Source organism: Amblyraja radiata, chromosome 5 (assembly GCF_010909765.2).
Source record: "Amblyraja radiata isolate CabotCenter1 chromosome 5, sAmbRad1.1.pri, whole genome shotgun sequence".
Taxonomy (NCBI): domain Eukaryota; kingdom Metazoa; phylum Chordata; class Chondrichthyes; order Rajiformes; family Rajidae; genus Amblyraja; species Amblyraja radiata.
This window is the reverse complement of record NC_045960.1, coordinates 67,110,682-67,130,336: the sequence shown is the minus strand read 5'-3', so window position 1 is coordinate 67,130,336 and position 19,655 is coordinate 67,110,682. Positions and strand designations below refer to the sequence as shown.

Genomic DNA, 19,655 nt, shown 5'->3' with positions numbered 1-19,655 from the left:
AACTTAAAAACACTATTTATTTAAGCACCACAGCCAATTATAGAAAGTTTCAGTGTTGAGGGTACAGTTAAATTGTCTCAGAACATTTGGCTTGAGACAATCAAATTGTCTCAAGAACATTTCAGCTCTTCAGCAAACAGCCTTGCACACAAGTCATAACCTAAACTTCTAACCCCAAAATCTTCCTCTCCCTAAACTGGTTATTGTCTAAAGAAAACATATACGTATGGAGTAATAGTATAATGGATAGGAAGTGTTTCCAGCAACAATCAATGCTTCTAATCGATCAGCATTCCTGGGGCAGATAATTTCCACTGCAGTTACCACAAAAGTCTTGACTGATAAAAATCAAAACTCGCATGTTTCCGAAAACGTACCTTGTAGCTTCTGGATCCCACACAACAATATCAGCATCAGCTCCTGGAACAATTCTTCCTTTCTTGGGATACAAATTGAAAATTTTTGCAGCATTGGAACTAGTCACTGCAACAAAACAGTTTTCATCCATTTTGCCACCGACCTGAAAATATCAAATTGTATTCATTGTTGTTTGCAAATTTTTTTTTTTCCTTTGGGTTTTTGTGCTGAAAGTAATTAAATTAAAGTAATTGACTTAAAATAGCAATATGTATATTCTTATATTTCTCTCTGTATTCTCCAGTAATTGGTATAAAAAGCAGTGGCATATATGCTTTTATCAATGCCCTCAACAGGATAATATGCTGAAAGCAGGGTCAAAATACCCCTGTCCAACCTTTTCCTTTTCTCAACTCGGGTCAATTCTGGAAACATACAGCATGAAAGGTGAATTTGTGAAAGAGAAAATAAAAAACATAGACCATAAAGCCTAATGTAAAAAGGGATACATTTTTGTTAAATCTCGATAAATCCGAGTGGTGGCACCATCGAGTAACATTTTTAGTTAGTCAAAGGTTTTGTATTGGAGGCCTTTTAGTCTTTTTATGTGGAGGATGGGGAGGGCGGGGGGAGGGGGAAACCGTTTCTTTCCAGTCACTACCTGGTCGAGGATGCGTCCTTCCTCCGAGCCGCATCTTCGCACCCTCCTACCATCTGGAATGGCGTGACCTTTCCTGTCGGAGACCGGCCAGAGCTTCGAACTTCAGCGGCGGCGCAGCACTGACGTACCATCGCAGAATGGGTGATGCCTTACCCTGGTCGCCGTGTGGAGCTCCGGAGTGCTAGGACTACCAACTTCAACATTGTGGAGCTGTGGTCTGTGGAGCGTACAGCCGCGGCGGAGCTGACTTTATCATCGTGGAGCCTGGGATTTTTTGCCGAGGTCGCCAGTGTTGGAGCTCTGCCCAGCGTGGCCTGTGGACTTCGGGAGCCGCGGTCTCCGGTAGGAAGCGGCCGTTTCGGAATTCCAAGCCGCTGAGAGCGTTCTTCCGACGCCGGAGTTCCATTATTCCGGCGGGAGGGCCTGAAATATCGAGTCACCATAGCGATGACTGAGGAGGCCTCAATAGGCCCCGGCCATGGGTGAACATAGAGGAAGTGGACTGAACTTTGCAGCCTTCCCTCACAGTGGGAAACGTTGATCCCGCTGTGGGGGGGATGTTTTTTATGTTTAATGTTAAATTGTGTTGTGTTTATCTTATTTGTCTGCTGCATGGCAACTCAAATTTCACTGCACCAATTGGTGTATGTGACAACAAATGTCCTTTGTGATAGAAAAACATATATACATTAATTCCAAACAAAACATTTTTCTGGTATTACTTGTTACTGTGTAAAAATGAATATTGGGTGCAGATGATCTGAAGCTCTACAGAGAGCTTACCCATTTTTCTGAAGATATTTTGCAAGGAGAGAATAATATCAGTTAAGGGATAACTAATAGAATCTGTCTTTATAGATTGTCACTGAATACAACAAGTAGTATGATGTGCACTGATTATACTCATTGAAAAAGTAATTAATAATCTTGAACAAGTCATCAATAAATGTTGGAACAGGACCCACATAGGAGATTAGTGGGCAAAATTAGGGCACATGGTATTGAGGGTGGAGTGCTGACATGGATAGAAAATTGATTGCAGACAGGAAACAAAGAGTAGGGATTAACGGGTCCCTTTCAGATTGGCAGGCAATGACTCGTGGGGTACTGCAAGGTTCGGTGCTGGGACCGCAGCTATTTACAATATACATCAATGATTTGGATGAAGGGATTCAAAGTAACATTAGCAAATTTGCAGATGACGCAAAGCTGGGTGGCAGTGTGAACTGTGAGGAGGATGCTATGAGAATGCAGGGTGACTTGGACAGGTTGGGGGAGTGGGCAGATGCATGACAGATGAAGTTTAATGTGGATAAATGTGAGGTTATCCACTTTGGTATAAAAAACAGGAAGGCAGATTACTATCTAAATGGTGTCAAGTTGGGAAAAGGGGAGGTACAACAGGATCTGGGGGTCCTTGTTCATCAGTCTATGAAAGTAAGCATGCAGGTACAGCAGGCAGTGAAGAAAACAAATGGCATGTTGGCCTTTATAACAAGAATCGTCGAGTATAGGAGCAAAGAGGTCCTTCTGCAGTTGTACAAGGCCCTAGTGACCACACCTGGATTATTGTGTGCCGTTTTGGTCCCCAATTTGAGGGAGGACAGTCTTGATATTGAGGGAGTGCAGCGTAGGTTTACAAGGTTAATTCCCGGGATGGCGGGACTGTCATATGCTGAGAGAATAGAGCAGCTGGGCCTGTATACTCTGGAGTTTAGAAGGATGAGAGGGTATCTTATTGAAACATATAAGATTGTTAAGGATTTGGACACGCTAGACGGAGGAAACATGTTCCCGATGTTGGGGGAGTCCAGAACCAGGGGCCACACTTTAAGAATAAGAGGTTAGCCATTTAGAACGGAGACGAGGAAACACTTTTTCACTCAGAGAGTTGTGAGTCTGTGGAATTCTCTGCCTCAGAGGGCGGTGGAGGTCGGTTCTCTGGATACTTTCAAGAGAGCTAGATAGGGCTCTTAAAGATAGCGGAGTCAGGGGATATGGGGAGAAGGCAGGAACGGGGTACTGATTGGGGATGATCAGCCATGATTATATTGAATGGCGGTGCTGGCTCGAATGGCGGTGCAGGTACTCCTGCACCTATTGTCTATTGACCAAATATCCCACACAAATAATTATGTAGCAATTCAGGAGCTAGTAATCTACGAATGCAAGGAACTCCTAAAGGACTATCGCATCTTAGAAGGGGAAGAAAAACAGATTTGCAGGCATGTCTATAGCCAAGAAACAATTAGCATCTTTAATTACAGATGACAGGTGGAATGTATTTAGGAAATCCAACAAGTAGTCAGCAACCACGAGATGAATAGATTAACCATATAACCATATAACAATTACAGCACGGAAACAGGCCATCTCGACCCCTCTAGTCCGTGCCGAACACATAATCTCCCCTAGTCCCATATACCTGCGCTCAGACCATAACCCTCCATTCCTTTCCCATCCATATAACTATCCAATTTTTCTTCAAGTATGCTTATAGCTCAATCCCTCTCATTCATTTTGGTCAGTCTGATCATGTTGTTCCTGCAGAAATTGAAGCATGAAGCACCAAAATGGCATCAAACAGGAAATTAGAAATGTGTGCAACAAAGGTAAAACAGTTATAATGGGTGACTTCAATCTACATATAGATTGGGTGAATCAAATTGGCAAGGGTGCTGAGGAAGAGGATTTCTTGGAATGTATGCGGGATAGTTTTCTAAACCAACATGTAGAGGAACCAACGAGAGAGCAGGCTATTCTAGACTGAGTATTGAGTAATGAGGAAGGGTTAGTTAGCAGTCTTGTTGTGCGTGGCCCCTTGGGCAAGAGTGACCATAATATGGTTGAGTTCTTCATTAGGATGGAGAGTGACATTGTTAATTCAGAAACAAGGGTCCTGAACTTAAAGAAAGGTAACTTTGAAGGTATGAGACGTGAATTGGCCAAGATAGACTGGCAATTGATTCTTAAAGGGTTGACGGTGGATATGCAATGGAAGGCATTTAAAGACTGCATGGATGAGCTACAACAATTGTTCATCCCAGTTTGGCAAAAGAATAAATCAGGGAAGGTAGTGCATCTGTGGATAACAAGGGAAATCAGGGATAGTATCAAAACAAAAGATGTAGCATACAAATTAGCCAGAAAAAGCAGCCTACCAGAGAACTGGGAGAAATTCAGTCCAGCAGAGGAGGACAAAGGGTTTAATTAGGAAAGGGAAAATAGATTATGAAAGAAAACTGGCAGGGAACATAAAAACTGACTGCAAATGTTTTTATAGATATGTGAAGAGAAAAAGATTAGTTAAAACAAATGTAGGTCCCTTGCAGTCAGAAACGGGTGAATTGATCATGGGGAACAAGGACATGGCAGACCAATTGAATAACTACTTTGGTTCTGTCTTCACTAAGGAAGACATAAATAATCTGCCGGAAATAGCAGGGGACCGGCGGTCAAATGAGATGGAGGAACTGAGTGAAATCCAGGTTAGCCGGGAAGTGGTGTTAGGTAAATTGAATGGATTAAAAAGCCGATAAATCCCTCTGCATCCAGAGTACTTAAGGAAGTAGCCCCAGAAATAGTGGATGCATTAGTGATAATTTTTCAAAACTCTTTAAATTCTGGAGTAGTTCCTGAGGATTGGAGGGTAGCTAATGTAACCACACTTTTTAAAAAGGGAGGGAGAGAGAAAACGAGGAATTACAGACCAGTTAGTCTAACATGGGGAAACTGCTAGAATCAGTTATTAAAGATGGGATAGCAGCACATTTGTAAAGTGGTGAAATCATTGGACAAAGTCAGCATGGATTTATGAAAGGTAAATCATGTCTGACGAATCTTATAGAATTTATCGAAGATGTAACTAGTAGAGTGGATAAGGGAGAACCAGTGGATGTGTTATATCTGGACTTTCAGAAGGCTTTCAACAAGGTCCCACATAAGAGATTATTATACAAACTTAAAGCACACGGTATTGGGGGTTCAGTATTGATGTGGATAGAGAACTGGCAGGCAGACAGGAAGCAAAGAGTAGGATTAACGGGTCCTTTTCAGAATGGCAGGCAGTGACTAGTGGGGTACCGCAAGGCTCAGTGCTGGGACCCCAGATATTTACAATATATATTAATGATTTGGACGAGGGAATTGAATGCAACATCTCCAAGTTTGCGGATGACACGAAGCTGGGGGGCAGTGTTAGCTGTGAGGAGGATGCTAGGAGGCTGCAAGGTGACTTGGATAGGCTGGGTGAGTGGGCAAATGCATGGCAGATGCAGTATGTGGATAAATGTGAGGTTATCCACTTTGGCGGCAAAAACAGGAAAGTAGACTATTATCTGAATGTTGGCCGATTAGGAAAAGGAGAGATGCAACGAGACCTGGGTGTCATGGTACACAAGTCATTAAAAGTAGGCATGCAGGTGCAGCAGGCAGTGAAGAAAGCGAATGGTATGATACTCATACTCAAAAAGATTTGAGTATAGGAGCAGGGAGGTTCTACTGCAGTTGTACAGGGTCTTGGTGAGACCACACCTGGAGTATTTCGTACAGTTTTGGTCTCCTAATCTGAGGAAAGACATTCTTGCCATAGAGGGAGTACAGAGAAGGTTCACCAGACTGATTCCTGGGTTGTCAGGACTTTCATATGAAGAAAGACTGGATAGACTCGGCTTGAACTCACTAGAATTTAAAAGATTGAGGGGGGATCTTATAGAAACGTACAAAATTCTTAGGGGGTTGGACAGGCTAGATGCAGGAAGATTGTTCACGATGTTGGGGAAGTCCAGAACAAGGGGTCACAGTTTAAGGATAAGAGGGAAATCTTTTAGGACCGAGATGAGGAAAACATTTTTCACACAGAGAGTGGTGAATCTCTGGAATTCTCTGCCAGAAGGTAGTTGAGGCCTATTCATAGGCTATATTTAAGAGGGAGTTAGATGTGGCTCTTGTGGCTAAAGGGATCAGGGGTTATGAAGAGAAGGCAGGTACAGGATACTGAGTTGGATGATCAGCCATGATCATATTGAATGGCGGTGCAGGCTCGAAGGACCGAATGGCCTACTCCTGCACCTATTTTCTATGTTTCTATGTAAGAGGGTATTATAGCAGTGGTCCGAGGAGACCGATTGTCTACTTTGTGTTAGCTGACTGAAACATGTTTAAGACTTCATCCAGTCTGGATAAGCAAACCTCAATCATCACCGATTTTGCAAGAATTGCATTAATGATTGCGCTCCGACAAAGACAATTAGGGTCCATCCTAAGAAGAAACCTTGGATGAACAGGGAGATTACTCTACGCTGAACAAATCTGAGGCTTTTAAGAAAGATGCCATTGCACTGTACAAAGCGGCCTAGTACGATCTCTGTGAGACCAAAGAACGACAAAATAGAATTCCAGAACAAGCTAAAAGCTCAATTCAATCAAGCAAACGTCAGCCAATTGTGCCAGGGCCTGAACACCAATATGAACGATAAGCCCAAATCAGGCTCAATCTCGGGCAACAACATCTCTTCCTGATGAGCTTTTCTGCCCTTTTTAAACAGGTAAACAAAGTTTCACTAAGGTGTGTCACCCACCTCCCGCTGGCTGTGTCATCTTGATGTAATTCTTGATCATATTTCACCAGGGCTTCCCAAGCCAACAATGGGCCATTATGGGCTCCACCCTTCTGTGGTCATCTGTTGCCAACCCCAATTTGTTCTGACCTTTTCCTACCTTCAGTTCCCTCCCCTCTACTTTCAGTCTGAAGAAGGCCTCCAACCCGAAACGTCATCCCTCCTTTTTCCTTGGAGATGCTGTCCAACCCGCTGAGTTACTCCAGCACTTTGTGTCTATCTTCCATATTCAAAAGCTAGTCCACACAAGCTCACAGCTGCTCAAAGTAGTGCTTCATAGCCACATCAGCCTTCTCCACAATAAAAGAGCACTATTCATCCACTAGGCTATAGTCATTGTGGCAGTGAGAGGGGGGAGGGGATGTGACGGAGGAGGGAAGAAAGAGGTTAGATGTGGAAATCAGGCACAAACATAGACAATGTTAAGGTTGATTGGGTCACTTCCTATTTTCAAATTTTTGCAGACATATAGATAGTTAACAGCTGAATCATTCTACAATGGAAACTGTCAGTATATCAATAGTCAAGTCAAGACTGTTTTATTGTCATATGCCCCAGATAGAACAATGAAATTCTTATGTGCAGGTGTTTGGAAATAAATGATCATCCTCAACTCCCATCGTGGATGATTGCGGAATCATTTTCCACGTATTGTTTGCAGTGTTGGAAGTACTGAATATGATTGCACTAGAAGTGGGACAACTCCAAGATTGAGAATAAGGAATGACATATTTTAAAATCCCAACATAATCACTGTCTGTATCTTCATAGTAGGCAGAGACCAAGACTTTTGCATTTACTGCTGAAAAAGCATTGGTGAGTTGCTGTCATCTATTTGAAGAGGTTGAAGAACGCAGCCAATGGAGAGTTATCAACCAGAAATGCATTTTTTAAAGTATGGATATTATATTCAAACCAAATCTAGACAGCTTTGGAATGGTGGGCTGGAGGGTACAGCCTAGGTGTAGCCTTTTTCTCTCTGCTGTCTGTAAAGTGAATCTTTTTTGTACACCTTCCATTTGATATCTGGTAAGAATCGATCCACTGCATGAATCAACCTATCAACTAAGGAGAACCCAAAACATACTCTTCAGAAGTTCCAGCAAGATAGAAAAGTAACATATGTAGCAGTCATTTGTCAACACCCCCCTTTTATGACTTGAGATATCAGGCAGGATCTTATCATTGCAATTTCTGTGTGATACCAGAGAACAAGCAATGAGAAAGAAATCACACATTCCATGAAACAAATTCACTTTTTTTTAAAAAACAAAAAAAGCAATGATGTGAAAAACCAAAATGTTCAATACAAATGCAAGATAAATCAACATTAATACAAAATTATTTGTAATTGTACAAAATCAACCCTACCACTCCTTTCTCCCAGATGACAGTCATTCGGTCTTGCACTCCAGTTACACCATGAGGAATTTTGGTAAAATCTTCTTTTCCTACAGCTTTCTGCTTGATAGTAAATGGACGATGATCCGAAGCAACAACATTAATAGTATCACTATGAAAAATAAAACATAACAGTATTTGAGCAGTGTTCTTGTTATTAGATACTTTGGGTATGAGACTTAATTTCAATTCAAGTATAATTGACAACACAAACAATTCCTCACAGCTGAGTTATGATGTACATTTTTTTCGTGTCTAATATCCCGCAACAGATTTACAGATTTTGTTGAAGCTTTTCATCAAGAATCATGCAAAAGAGATTATTACACTCCCACAACCACCACCTTCATTACTTGTTCCCAGCTAGACCTGTGTAGGAAGGAGCTGCAGGTGCTGGTTTAAACCGAAGGGACGCAAAAAGCTGGAGCAACTCAGCGTGACAGGCAGCATCTCTGGAGAGGAGGAATGGGAGACGTTTTGGGTTGAGACCCTTCTTCAGACTGGTTTGGGGATAAGGGAAACGAGAGATATAGACAGTGATGTGGAGAGATAAAGAACAATGAATGAAAGATACGCAAAAGTCAAGACTGTTTTATTGTCATGTCCCAGATAGAACAATGACATTCGTACTTGCAGCAGCACAACAGAATATGTGATCATAATAAATATTATAACAAAAACTCGGAAAAAACCCAATAACAGTGCAATAATAATAATATATTGTAGTTCATTGCTTATGAGGTTGTAGTGTTTAACAGCCTGATGGCTGTAGGGAAGAAGCTGTTCCTGAACGTTACAGTTCTCAGGCTCCTGTACCTTCTTCCCGATGGCAGTGGTGAGATGAGGGTGTGGGTCTTTGATGATGTTGGTATCGATGATAATAGAAACAGGCCATTGTTAGCTGTTTGTAGGGTGAAAATCAGAAGCTAGTGCGACTTGGGTGGGGGAGGGATAGAAAGAGAGGGAATGCTGGGGCTACCTGAAGTGAGAAAAGTCAATATTCATACCACGGGGCTGTAAGCTGCCCAAGCGAAATATGAGATGCTGTTACTCCAATTTGCATTTAGTCTCACTGACAATGGAGGAGGCCGAGGACAGAAAGGTCTTTGTAGGAATGTGAAGGAGAATTAAAGTGTCCAGCAACCGGGAGATCAGGTGGGCTGAGTGAAGGTGTTCCTCGAAACGATCACTCAGTTTGCGTTTGGTTTCACCGATGTATAAGAGCCCACATCATGAACAACGGATACAGTAGATGAGGTTGGAGGAGGTGCAAGTGAATCTTGCCTAACCTGAGAGGACTGTCAGGGTCCTTGGACAGAGTCGAGAGGAGGTATAGCGAAAGGTGTTACATCTTCTGCGGTTGCCGGGGAAGGTACCTGGGGAGGAGGTGGTTTGGGTGGGAAAGGATGAGTTAACCAGAGAGTTGCAGAGGGAATGGTGGGGCTCTCAAGTAAATTTGAGAGCAGGATGAAAATTGGTGGTGAAGTTGATGGTCCATGAGTTCTGCATGGGTGCAGGAGGTAGCACCGATGCAGTCATCGATGTAACGGAGATAGAGTTTGGGGATAGGATCAGTGTACGCCTCAAACAGGGATTGTTCAACGTACACAACAAAGAGGCAGGCGTATCTGGGGCCCATGCGGGTGCCCATAGCTACCCCTTGGAGGAAATGGGAGGAGTCAAAGGAGGTTGTTGAGGGTGAGGACCAGCTCTGGTAGGCAGAGTGGAGTATTAGTAGAGGGAAATTGGACAGTTCTGCAGTAAATGAAGAAACGGAGGGCTTTAAGGCCTTCCTGGTGGGGGATGGAGGTGTAGTAGTGAGGCTAAATGCAAATTGGAGGAACAGCATCTCATACAGTGCCCTCCAATAAATTTGGGACAAAGACCCAAAATGTATAAAAATACCCTTTAATAACATCTGATAATGTGCACTTTAACCACATTTGATTTCTTTCTATTACAAATCTCAAATTGTGCAATACATATATAAATGATGGGTCTGTGTCCCAAACATTATGGAGGGCACTGTATTTTGCATGGGCAGCTTACAGCCCAATGGTATGAATATTGATTTCTCTCACTTCAGGTAGCCCCGGCATTCCCTCTCTCACTCTCTCTATCCCTCCCCCACCCAAGTTGCACTAGCTTCTCATTTTCACCCTACAAACTGCTAACAATGGCCTGTTTCCTTTATCATTGTTACTTTTTCGCATATCTTTCATTCATTGTTCTTTATCTCTCCACATCACCATCTATATCTCTCGCTTCCCTTATCCCTAACCAGTCTGAAGAATGGTCTCGACCTGAAATGTCACGCATTCCTTCTCTCCAGAGATACTGCCTGTCCCACTGAGTTACTCCAGCTTTTTGGGTCTATCTTCAGTTTAAATCAGCATCTACAGTCCCCTCTTACACACCACTTCCAAGCCAGGATGTATGCAACTTGTATGGAAACTTGCAGGTAGTGGCATTCTCTTTTGCTTACTACCACTGTCCTCTTCGATGGAAGAGGTCAAGGGAGTGGCGGCACAGTGTTAGAGTTGCTGCCTTAGAGCGTCAGAGACCTAGGTTCGATCCCGACTACGGGTGCCGTCTGTACAGAATTTGTACATTCTCCTTGGGTTTTCTCCGGATGCTCCATCCAGTTTCCTTCCACACTCCAAAGACGTACAGGTTTGTAGGTTAATTGGCTTCGGTAAAATTGTAAATTGTCCCTAATGTGCAGGATGGTGTTAATGTACGGGGTGATTGCTTGTCGGGACAGACTCAGTGGGCTGAAAGGCCCGTTTCCGTGCTGTATTTCTAAAGTCTAAAGGCTTGGAAGGTACAGTCAAAGAAGCCCAGGCAAGTAATATTTTGTGCATGCTACACACACCAATCATTTTGTGCAAGTGGAGGGAATAAATATTTAGGGAGATTTAAGGAATATTAATCAAGTGGGCTGGTTTGTCCTGGATGGTGTCAAGGTTCTTGAAGGTTATTGGCACTGTTCTCATTTACACAAATGTAAAGTTTTTCATCACACTGCTCCTTTGTGCCTTGAAGATGGTGGAATAGCCTTTCGGTGTTGGAAGGCAATTCACTCATCATAGAATACACAACCTCTGACCTACTCTTGCAGCCATAGTACTGATGTGATCCAGTCGTGTTCCTGGTCAATGGTGATTCTCAGAATATTGATGGGGTAGGACATGGTGATGGTATTTCTATTTAATGTCAAGGGTGAGCAGTTAGACCATCTCAAGTTGGACATGGTCATTGCCTGGCTGACAATTGTCATTTTCAGTCCACATCTTATGCAGTCATGCACTGCTTCATTTGCTAATATATTACAAAGGAATTGAACATTGGGCAATCCTCGCTTCTTGTGAAGGAAGAAAGGTCACAGACCAAATGGAGATGATTGGTCCAATAACAGTACCATGACAATTCCTATAGTGAAGCCTTGGGGTTGGAATGATTGCCCTCTGAACACCACAACCATCTTTCTTTGCTGTGAGCATAACTCCAATTATTGGAGTCTTTGGAAACATAACTCGCAAATGAGGAAGTTAGTGCCCATGAATGCTGAAATAAATGTTTAGGGTGGTGGAATGGGTGTCAGTCACGCAGACTGCTTTATTCTGAATAGTGTCAAGCTTCATGTGCTGTTAGAACTGTAATCATTCAAGCAAATGTACTATATTCTATCTGACTGTTGCCTTGAGTATTGTAGATAGAGGAAAAGTCCATGGGAATCAGTTGGTAGTTGTTGCAGGATATCCAATCTCTGAGCTGTCCTGATGGCTGGTTCTCAAGATTTTCTCAAGAGTGTGCTGATCATTAAAATGGGCTTAGCCAATTTGTAACTTAAGTTTTAAACAGAAAAAAGGTTTTAATGTTTATAGTTTAAGCATCGATAATTACTATCATGTTGTTAGTAGCATTTTCAATTTACACCAGAAATTCTCACTTTTATATTCAAATCTATGCTATACATATGCATCGTTCAAATTTTTAAGAATGCATTTGCCAATTTATAAATTTTCTAACATTTCAACTAACTTGGGCAGAATAATGATATTCTATTTATTAATAGAATTGATCACAGCTCAGTGAAACATAATTCAACTTGAGGGTGGTAGTAAACAATAAAGATTTTCTTGTTAAGCCTGTTATAGAAACATACCTGGCTAGCAAGCTCATGAGGTAGTTGGGAGTGCTAGCATCCAGTCGGAGAGGAGGGGCAGTAACATGGGCAGCAGCGTAAGACCAGTCAGGGTGATAATAGCTTGATCCATTCAGAGTCGTGTGTGCCAAGGTTGTTTCTCCATATATAATATTGCCTTTAAAAAGAGTTGGGATTTCAAAACACCCATCAACATGACCATTTAATTTATTTAGTTATAGCTCGTCAGCTAAATGTACATCAACATACACAGAGAAACTTGAATTTAGCGTCTCCAATTTAGTGACCCTTTCATCTCTCATAATTTGCCTTACCCAAATTAACAATTTTAGTAGACTGGAAAGAGAAATAAACATGCAGAAAGCATGATTAAAAAAAACAACTTTCTTTTATGAAGAAAATATTTACAGAATTGTGATTATTTGTTTTCATAAGTTACTAACGATTCATTTGGTCTCTGCTCCACTTGGAGTTGGACATAGCTACTGTTGAAGATCATACCCAAGTGTTCTGACATTAATGAATTTGGGGGTGCTGGGCAAAGTTCCTCCTCAGTCACTTTCTCTTTCTCTTCTACCACCTCCTGCTAGAGAATTCATGCATTCTGCCTTTATTTGTTGCTCAGATTTATCAGCTCTGTGCTTTTGCTCTTCCTTGAGTGAATTGCTTGCACCTGGCATCAAATATTCAATAATGATGTCCGTTCCATTTTATCAGAGTCTGTCTTAAAGAAAATGTAGAAGAGATGTAAGAAAATCAGAAAATAAAGTACAGGTGTAGGCCACCAGCCCCCTTAAGCCTGGCCCAAGGTTCTATATGATCTTAGCCTAAGTGCCCAAAGACTCTGCTTTTGTGCCAGACTTAGAATGAAAAGAGTGACAATGAAGGTGAAGAAATAGTCAACATAAGTATTGCTTAAAGAAAGAAGATGCATTGTAATATATAATTGGCATCCTGTTCAACGTTCAGCCTTGGAAAATAATAAAAATGTGACATCTACATGAACTTGCAACATCCTGTTAACATGAACTTTGGCATCAGCCTTTTTGATCATTAATTTCATAGAAACATAGAAAATAGGTGCAGGAGGAGGCCATTCGGCCCTTCGAGCCAGCACCGCCATTCATTGTGATCATGGCTGATCATCCCCTATCAATAACCCATGCCTGCCTTCTCCCCATAATCCCTTGACTCCACTAGCCCCTAGAGCTCTATCTAACTCTCTCTTAAATCCACCCAGTGACTTGGCCTCCACTGCCCTCTGTGGCAGGGAATTCCATAAATTCCCAACTCTCTGGGTGAAAACGTTTTTTCTCACCTCAGTCTTAAATGATCTCCCCTTTATTCTAAGACTGTGGCCCCTGGTTCTGGACTCGCCCAACATTGGGAACATTTTTCCTGCATCTAGCTTGTCCAGTCCTTTTATAATTTTATACGTTTCTTTAAGATTTGACTTTGCTACTCTTTTTCCCTTAACATATCTAAAGAAGCTTTTACTGTCCTTCTTTATATTCCTGGCCAGCTTCCCTTCGTACTTCATCTTTTCAGCCCGTATTGCCCGTTTTGTTTCCTTCTGTTGTCCTATGAAAGTTTCCCAATCCTCTGGCTTCTGGCTACTCTTTGCTGTGTTATACCTCTTTTCTTTTAGTTTTATTCTATCCCTAACTTCTCTTGACAGCCACAGTTGCCTCCTACTCCCCTTAGAATCTTTCTTCCTTTTTGGAATGAAATGATCCTGCGTCTTCCGGATTATGCCCAGAAATTCCTGCTATTGCTGTTCCACCATTCATGCTAGGATCCCTTTCCAGTCTACCTTGGCCAGCTCCCCTCTCATGCCTTCATAGTCCCCTTTTAACGTTCTCCTTCTCAAATTACAGATTAAAACTAATTATGTTCACTACCTCCAAGCGGTTCCTTTACCTCGAGTTCTCTTATCATATCTGGTTCATTAGACAACACTAAATCCAGAATTGTCTTTTCTCTGGTCGGCTCCATTTCAAGCTGCTCTAAGAATCCATCTCGGAGACATTCTACAAACTCTCTTTCTTGGGGTCCTGAACCAATCTGATTTTCCCAGTCTACCTGCATATTGAAATCTCCCATCACCATAGTGACATTACCTTTGTTACAAGCCAGTTTTAACTCCTGCTGCAACTTACCCCCTACATCCGGGCTACTATTTGGGGGTCTGTAGATAACACCAATTAGTATCTTCTTGCCTTTACAATTCCTCAACTCAATCCACAGTGACTCTACCTCGTCAGTCCCTATGTCTTCCCTCACAAGGGACTGAATTCCATCCCTCACCAGCAGAGCTACCCCCCTCCTCTGCCCACCTGCCTGTCCTTTCTATATGATGTATAACCCTGAATATTAAGTTCCCAGGCCTGATCCTCCTGCAGCCACTTCTCAGTAATCCCCACAATGTCATATCTACCAACCTCTAACTGAGTCTCAAGCTCATCTACTTTACTTCTTATACTTCGCGCATTCATATACAATACTTTTAATTCCTTACGCATCTCACCTTTCACATTAATCCCTATTACACTTGGCCATACTCTCCTATCCCTTTGTGAGCTTCCTTTCCCGTTCATTCTGGGGTCATTAACCATCCCTTTACTCTCTTTCCCTTTAACTCCGTCCTCGACTATCCCATTTGACACCCCAACCCCCTTATTCAATTTAAAACCACCCATGCATTTAATCCAAATACATTTTAAACTTGTTGGATAGTAATTCTACTTGTAGTAGTTCAGTTATGTAAATCACCTCCTTATGTTCCTTTGTAAATAAACTCAACAGATATTTAACCAAAAATAATTTAGATAGATAGATAGATAGATAAATACTTTATTAATCCCCTTATTCAGGGGAAATTCTGATGTCCTTGCAGCACACTAATAAAAATACAACACAGTATTCATAAAGAAATTCAACACCAAAACATCCCCCCACAGTGATTCCCACTGTGGGGGAAGGCACAAAGTCCAGTCCCCATCCTCTTGTCCACCCATAGTCGGGCCTATTGAGGCCTCCACAGTTGCCGCCACGGCGCCCGATGTTCTCGCCGGGTGATGGTACTCCGGCGTCGGGAGAACCCCCAGCAGCTTGGGGTGCCAGGAACGGCCGCCTTCCCACCGGAGCCTGCGGCTTCCAAGCCAACAGACCACGCCAGACGGAGCTCCGCACACTGGTGATCTCGGCGAGATGTAAGTTCAACGTCGCAGCTGGCCGCTCCGCAGAACCGCGGCTCCACGATGTTTTCCTCGGCGGTACCAAGCATACTGGAGTCCCAGCGCGGCGACCCAGGAAAGGCATCGCCCGCTCCGCAATAGCGCTCCAGCGCTGCACTGCCGCCAAAGCCGATGTTCTGCGCCGCCGCCGCCAACGCCGACGTTCTGCGCCACCGCCAACGCCGATGTTCTGGCCAGGTCCCCTCAGGGAAACGTTGCTCCAGGACCCGCTGGTAGGCCGCGAGGACAGGTCGAAGACGCTGCTCGGAGGAAGGCAACCCCTCCGACCAGGTAGGGACTTAGAAAAGCAGTTTCCCCCTTCCCCCCACCACCCCCCACACATAAAAGATTTAGACCCCCTGACTGTACACTTAACGAACTAAAAATAATAAAAAAGAAGGGGAAAAAAACGGACAGCTGCAGGACAGGCAGCCGTTCAGGACAGCGCCTCCTCCGGAAGATGTGATAACAAAATTAATCTGGTATCTGAATTAGTCAAGTCAAGTTCATTCCTCACATACGCATACGAGATGTGCAGTGAGATGAAAAGTGGCAATGTTTGCGGATTGTGAAAAAAAACTCCAAAACAGAATGGAACAGAATCACATATTCACATATTACATATTTGTGGGAGGAAAAAAAGGGAAAAAAGAGCAATTTTATAAAGACACACAACAGTAAATTGGTACAGTAAGTTAGTCCCTGGTGAGAGAGGAGTTTACAGTCCTAATGGCCTCTGGGAAGAAACTCCTTCTCATACTCTCCGTTTTCACAGCATAGCAACGAAGGCGTTTGCCTGACTGTAGCAGCTGGAACAGACTGTTGCTGGGGTGGAAGGGGTCCCCCATGATCTTGTTGGCTCTGGATTTGCACCTTCTGATGTATAGTTCGTGCAGGGGGGTGAGTGTAGTTCCCATAGTGCGTTCAGCCGAACGCTCTACTCTCTGCAGAGCCTTCTTGTCCTGGGAAGAGCAGTTCCCAAGCCAACTTGTGATGATTCCGGACAAGATGTTTTCCACAGCCGCTGAGTAGAAGCACCGGAGGATCCTCAGAGACACTCTGAATTTCCTCAATTGCCTGAGGTGGTAAAGGCGCTGCCTTGCCTTACTCACCAGTGCGGCAGCGTGTGATGTCCATGTCAGATCGTCTGAGATGTGGACTCCCAGGTATTTAAAGTAGCTCACCCTATCCACAGTATCTCCATATATCTTCAATGGAGTGTACATACTCGGATGTTGTGCCCTCCTAAAGTCCACGATCAGCTCCTTAGTTTTTTTGACATTCAAGAGGAGGCTGTTGTCCTGACACCAGAGTGCCAGATCAGCCACCTCCTCCCGGTAGGCCTTCTCATCGTTATCGGAGATCAGGCCCACCACCACAGTGTCATCAGCAAACTTGATTATAGAGTTGGAGCTGAACCTAGCCACACGGTCATGTGTGTACAGGGAGTACAGTAGGGGGCTGAGGACGTAACCCTGGGGGAATCCTGTGCTCAGGGTGAGGGACTTTGATGCATTTCCTCCCATCTTGACTACCTGGGGCCTGGCGGTGAGAAAGTCCAGGACCCAGGCACACAGGGGGATGTTGAGCCCCAATTCCAGCAGCTTATCAGCAAGTCTGGTGGGGACTATTGTGTTGAAGGCTGAACTGAAGTCTATGAACAGCATCCTCACATAGCCCCCAAGGTGAGAGAGAGCGGTGTGCAGAACCTAGGAGACTGCATCGTCCGTGGATCTGTTCGGACGGTATGCAAATTGTAGCGAGTCCATGTTGCAAGGGAGGAAGGCGCAGATGTGTTTCTTCACCAGCCTCTCAAAGCATTTCATGACTACCGAGGTGAGGGCCACCGGACGGTAGTCATTCAGACAGGCTGGGGAGGCATTTTTTGGTACAGGTACAATGATCTTTTGAAGCAGGCAGGGACCACGGACATGGCCAGGGAGAGGTTTAATATTGTAGTGAGCACCGGAGCTAGCTGCGTAGCACAGGACTTAAGTACTCGCCCCGAGATGCCTACAGCTTTCCTTGTGTTCACCCGTGTCAGAGCCCTCCTCACTTCGTGCACGGACAACGAGAATGTGTGCACATCCCCAGCGATGGACCTCCCTTCAGCTTCGTTAGCCAGCTGGGGCGATGTTGCCAGTCTCGAAACGAGCGTAGAAGGAGTTCAGGTCATCAGCTAGGGAGGTGCCGGCACTTGCAGTTGAGGGGGGGCTGCTCCGGTAGTTGGTTACAGGCCATAGCCCCTGCCACAGGCGTCTGGTGTCCTGCTGCTCCATCTGTGACTCCATCTTGTCCAATTATTTCAAACTTTGGTCTATTTATCTAGTAGGTCCTAAATTTATTTCACCAAGAGCAACCATGAGGACACACCTTCCAGATGTCCAATTCTATAGAAGGGAAATGTGTATAATATTGTTGCCACAATTATACGCTGCTGTGTATTTTTACATTCTACACAATGGGGCCAATTCCATTTGGTTATACTTCCAAGTGGTATGAAATTGCTATCAGAATTAAATACAACTTAGTTTCCCTTCAATTTTTATTAATGTAACCTCCAGTAAGGCAAGAAACTCTTGGAGAAGGTGGTTCAAAGAGCATTATGAAAATCTGACAAAATCAAGGGCTAAAAAAAAAAAAAAAAAAAAAAAAAAAAAAAAAAAAGGGCTTTTAAGTCCAGTGAAACCCAAAAAAGGGTGAAAGCAGCAAATTGTCACATCACATACTGGAGCTGGAAGGGGAAGTGGAAAAGAAGATGCATCGCAGTGAACGAATGGAAAAGGGACATAATGCAGAGGTCAGAAAGGAAGGGGATGGTGTGCTAATCTGTGCCATTATAGTTATGATGATTTGAGTAAATGTAACATTACAGTCCATTAAAAATGCAACATAAAAACAATAATAAAATTGCAAGGCCAACTGCAGTCCCAAACCACCGAGTTGCATCTGTACCCTGCACTTTGATAAATGTTGGTGGGTAATTTAATTGTGAATTGGAGGCTGTTTCCAGAATATCCCTTCATCAATGATGGCAGAGCCCAGCGCATTGAATGCAAAGTCGATATATTTATATCTTGAGTCTGGAACGATTTAACCTTGGACTTCTTTCGTCTTTGCACTGCAGAGACTGATATTTAGTCAATTTGATTCAATCCACATGGCACCAAAAACAGAAACAGCTGACTGCAAAGACAGTGCACCAGGCAACATCACATCAGTAGCACTGAAGTCTTCAATGCCTCTATTACCACGTATCAAGCATATAACAGTCAAAATGAAAACAGAATTGCACAAATCAAACAAATGACTGAATGGTCTTAGTTCTTACCCTAAAGCAGAATGTGAAGGAAACAGGGTCCTATCTGATTTCAAATTATATTTCTGCACTGTATGTTTTCATTTGAGTGACAGGGGTCGTTGGTAATGTAGTTTAAAATCAAAGATATGGACATTTTGTAATGAGATTTCCTGTAACCCATAAATTGATGATGATAGAACTGAAAAAATGACGCTCGTGTTTACAGTTTTGATGTGATTTTTGTTTATATTTTGTGTTCCTCATCAAGATTCAGATCTTTTCAGCCTCAGGCATGTGAAATATAGATTTATAAAAAACTGTTGCCTTGAAAAAACATGAATGTTTTTTTCGCAGTGATCAGTATATCACAGATTCAAAATTTCAAGACATTAAAAGCCAACAATGTTTGTCTATGCTTGGAAAATTCAAGTTGATAATTTTTTTTTATACAGTTGTTTTAAAAAGATTTACAATTTTTAAAGAAATTTACAAATGTGAGAAACACCTTTTCATCTGAAGTAAATTCCACAAATTATATGCCTCAAATTCTTATAGTCCCGTCTTTAAATCACTCTTACTCAACGGAATAACAAGTGACTCAGACTTCCTGACTAGTAACGGTGTACTACCACTAAAAATACACAACCCTCATACACCAATATGACAATCAAGAATAACATATTACAAAATATCTAGGCGAAAAAAACCCCACTGGATTTAATGGTTATATTTTTCCATACTCTGGTAACCAACCTTACCGTGCATTCGTGCAGAAGCAATGATATTAGCTGCTGATTTGCTTGAGATATTAACCAAATATAATGGACAATGGGTCTAAAGGGGAAAAGTAATGGTATCAATTAGATAACGAGTCCCAATAAAATACTAAAAATATGCTGAAACAAACATTTTA

General features: G+C 42.8%; 1 protein-coding gene across 1 annotated transcript in view; it reads right to left on the bottom strand.

Moving 5' to 3' along the window:
• The window catches only part of dpysl5 (dihydropyrimidinase like 5), a 64,823-nt gene that overhangs the window by 16,365 nt on the left and 28,803 nt on the right, over nucleotides 1–19,655 (bottom strand). The window contains exons 6-9 of the mRNA XM_033021467.1: nucleotides 19,501–19,576; nucleotides 12,206–12,362; nucleotides 8,008–8,149; nucleotides 378–520 (exon numbers count right to left, since the gene is read on the bottom strand). Coding sequence (XP_032877358.1) covers nucleotides 378–520; nucleotides 8,008–8,149; nucleotides 12,206–12,362; nucleotides 19,501–19,576 — 518 coding nt within the window. The remainder of the gene's footprint in view (nucleotides 1–377; nucleotides 521–8,007; nucleotides 8,150–12,205; nucleotides 12,363–19,500; nucleotides 19,577–19,655) is intronic.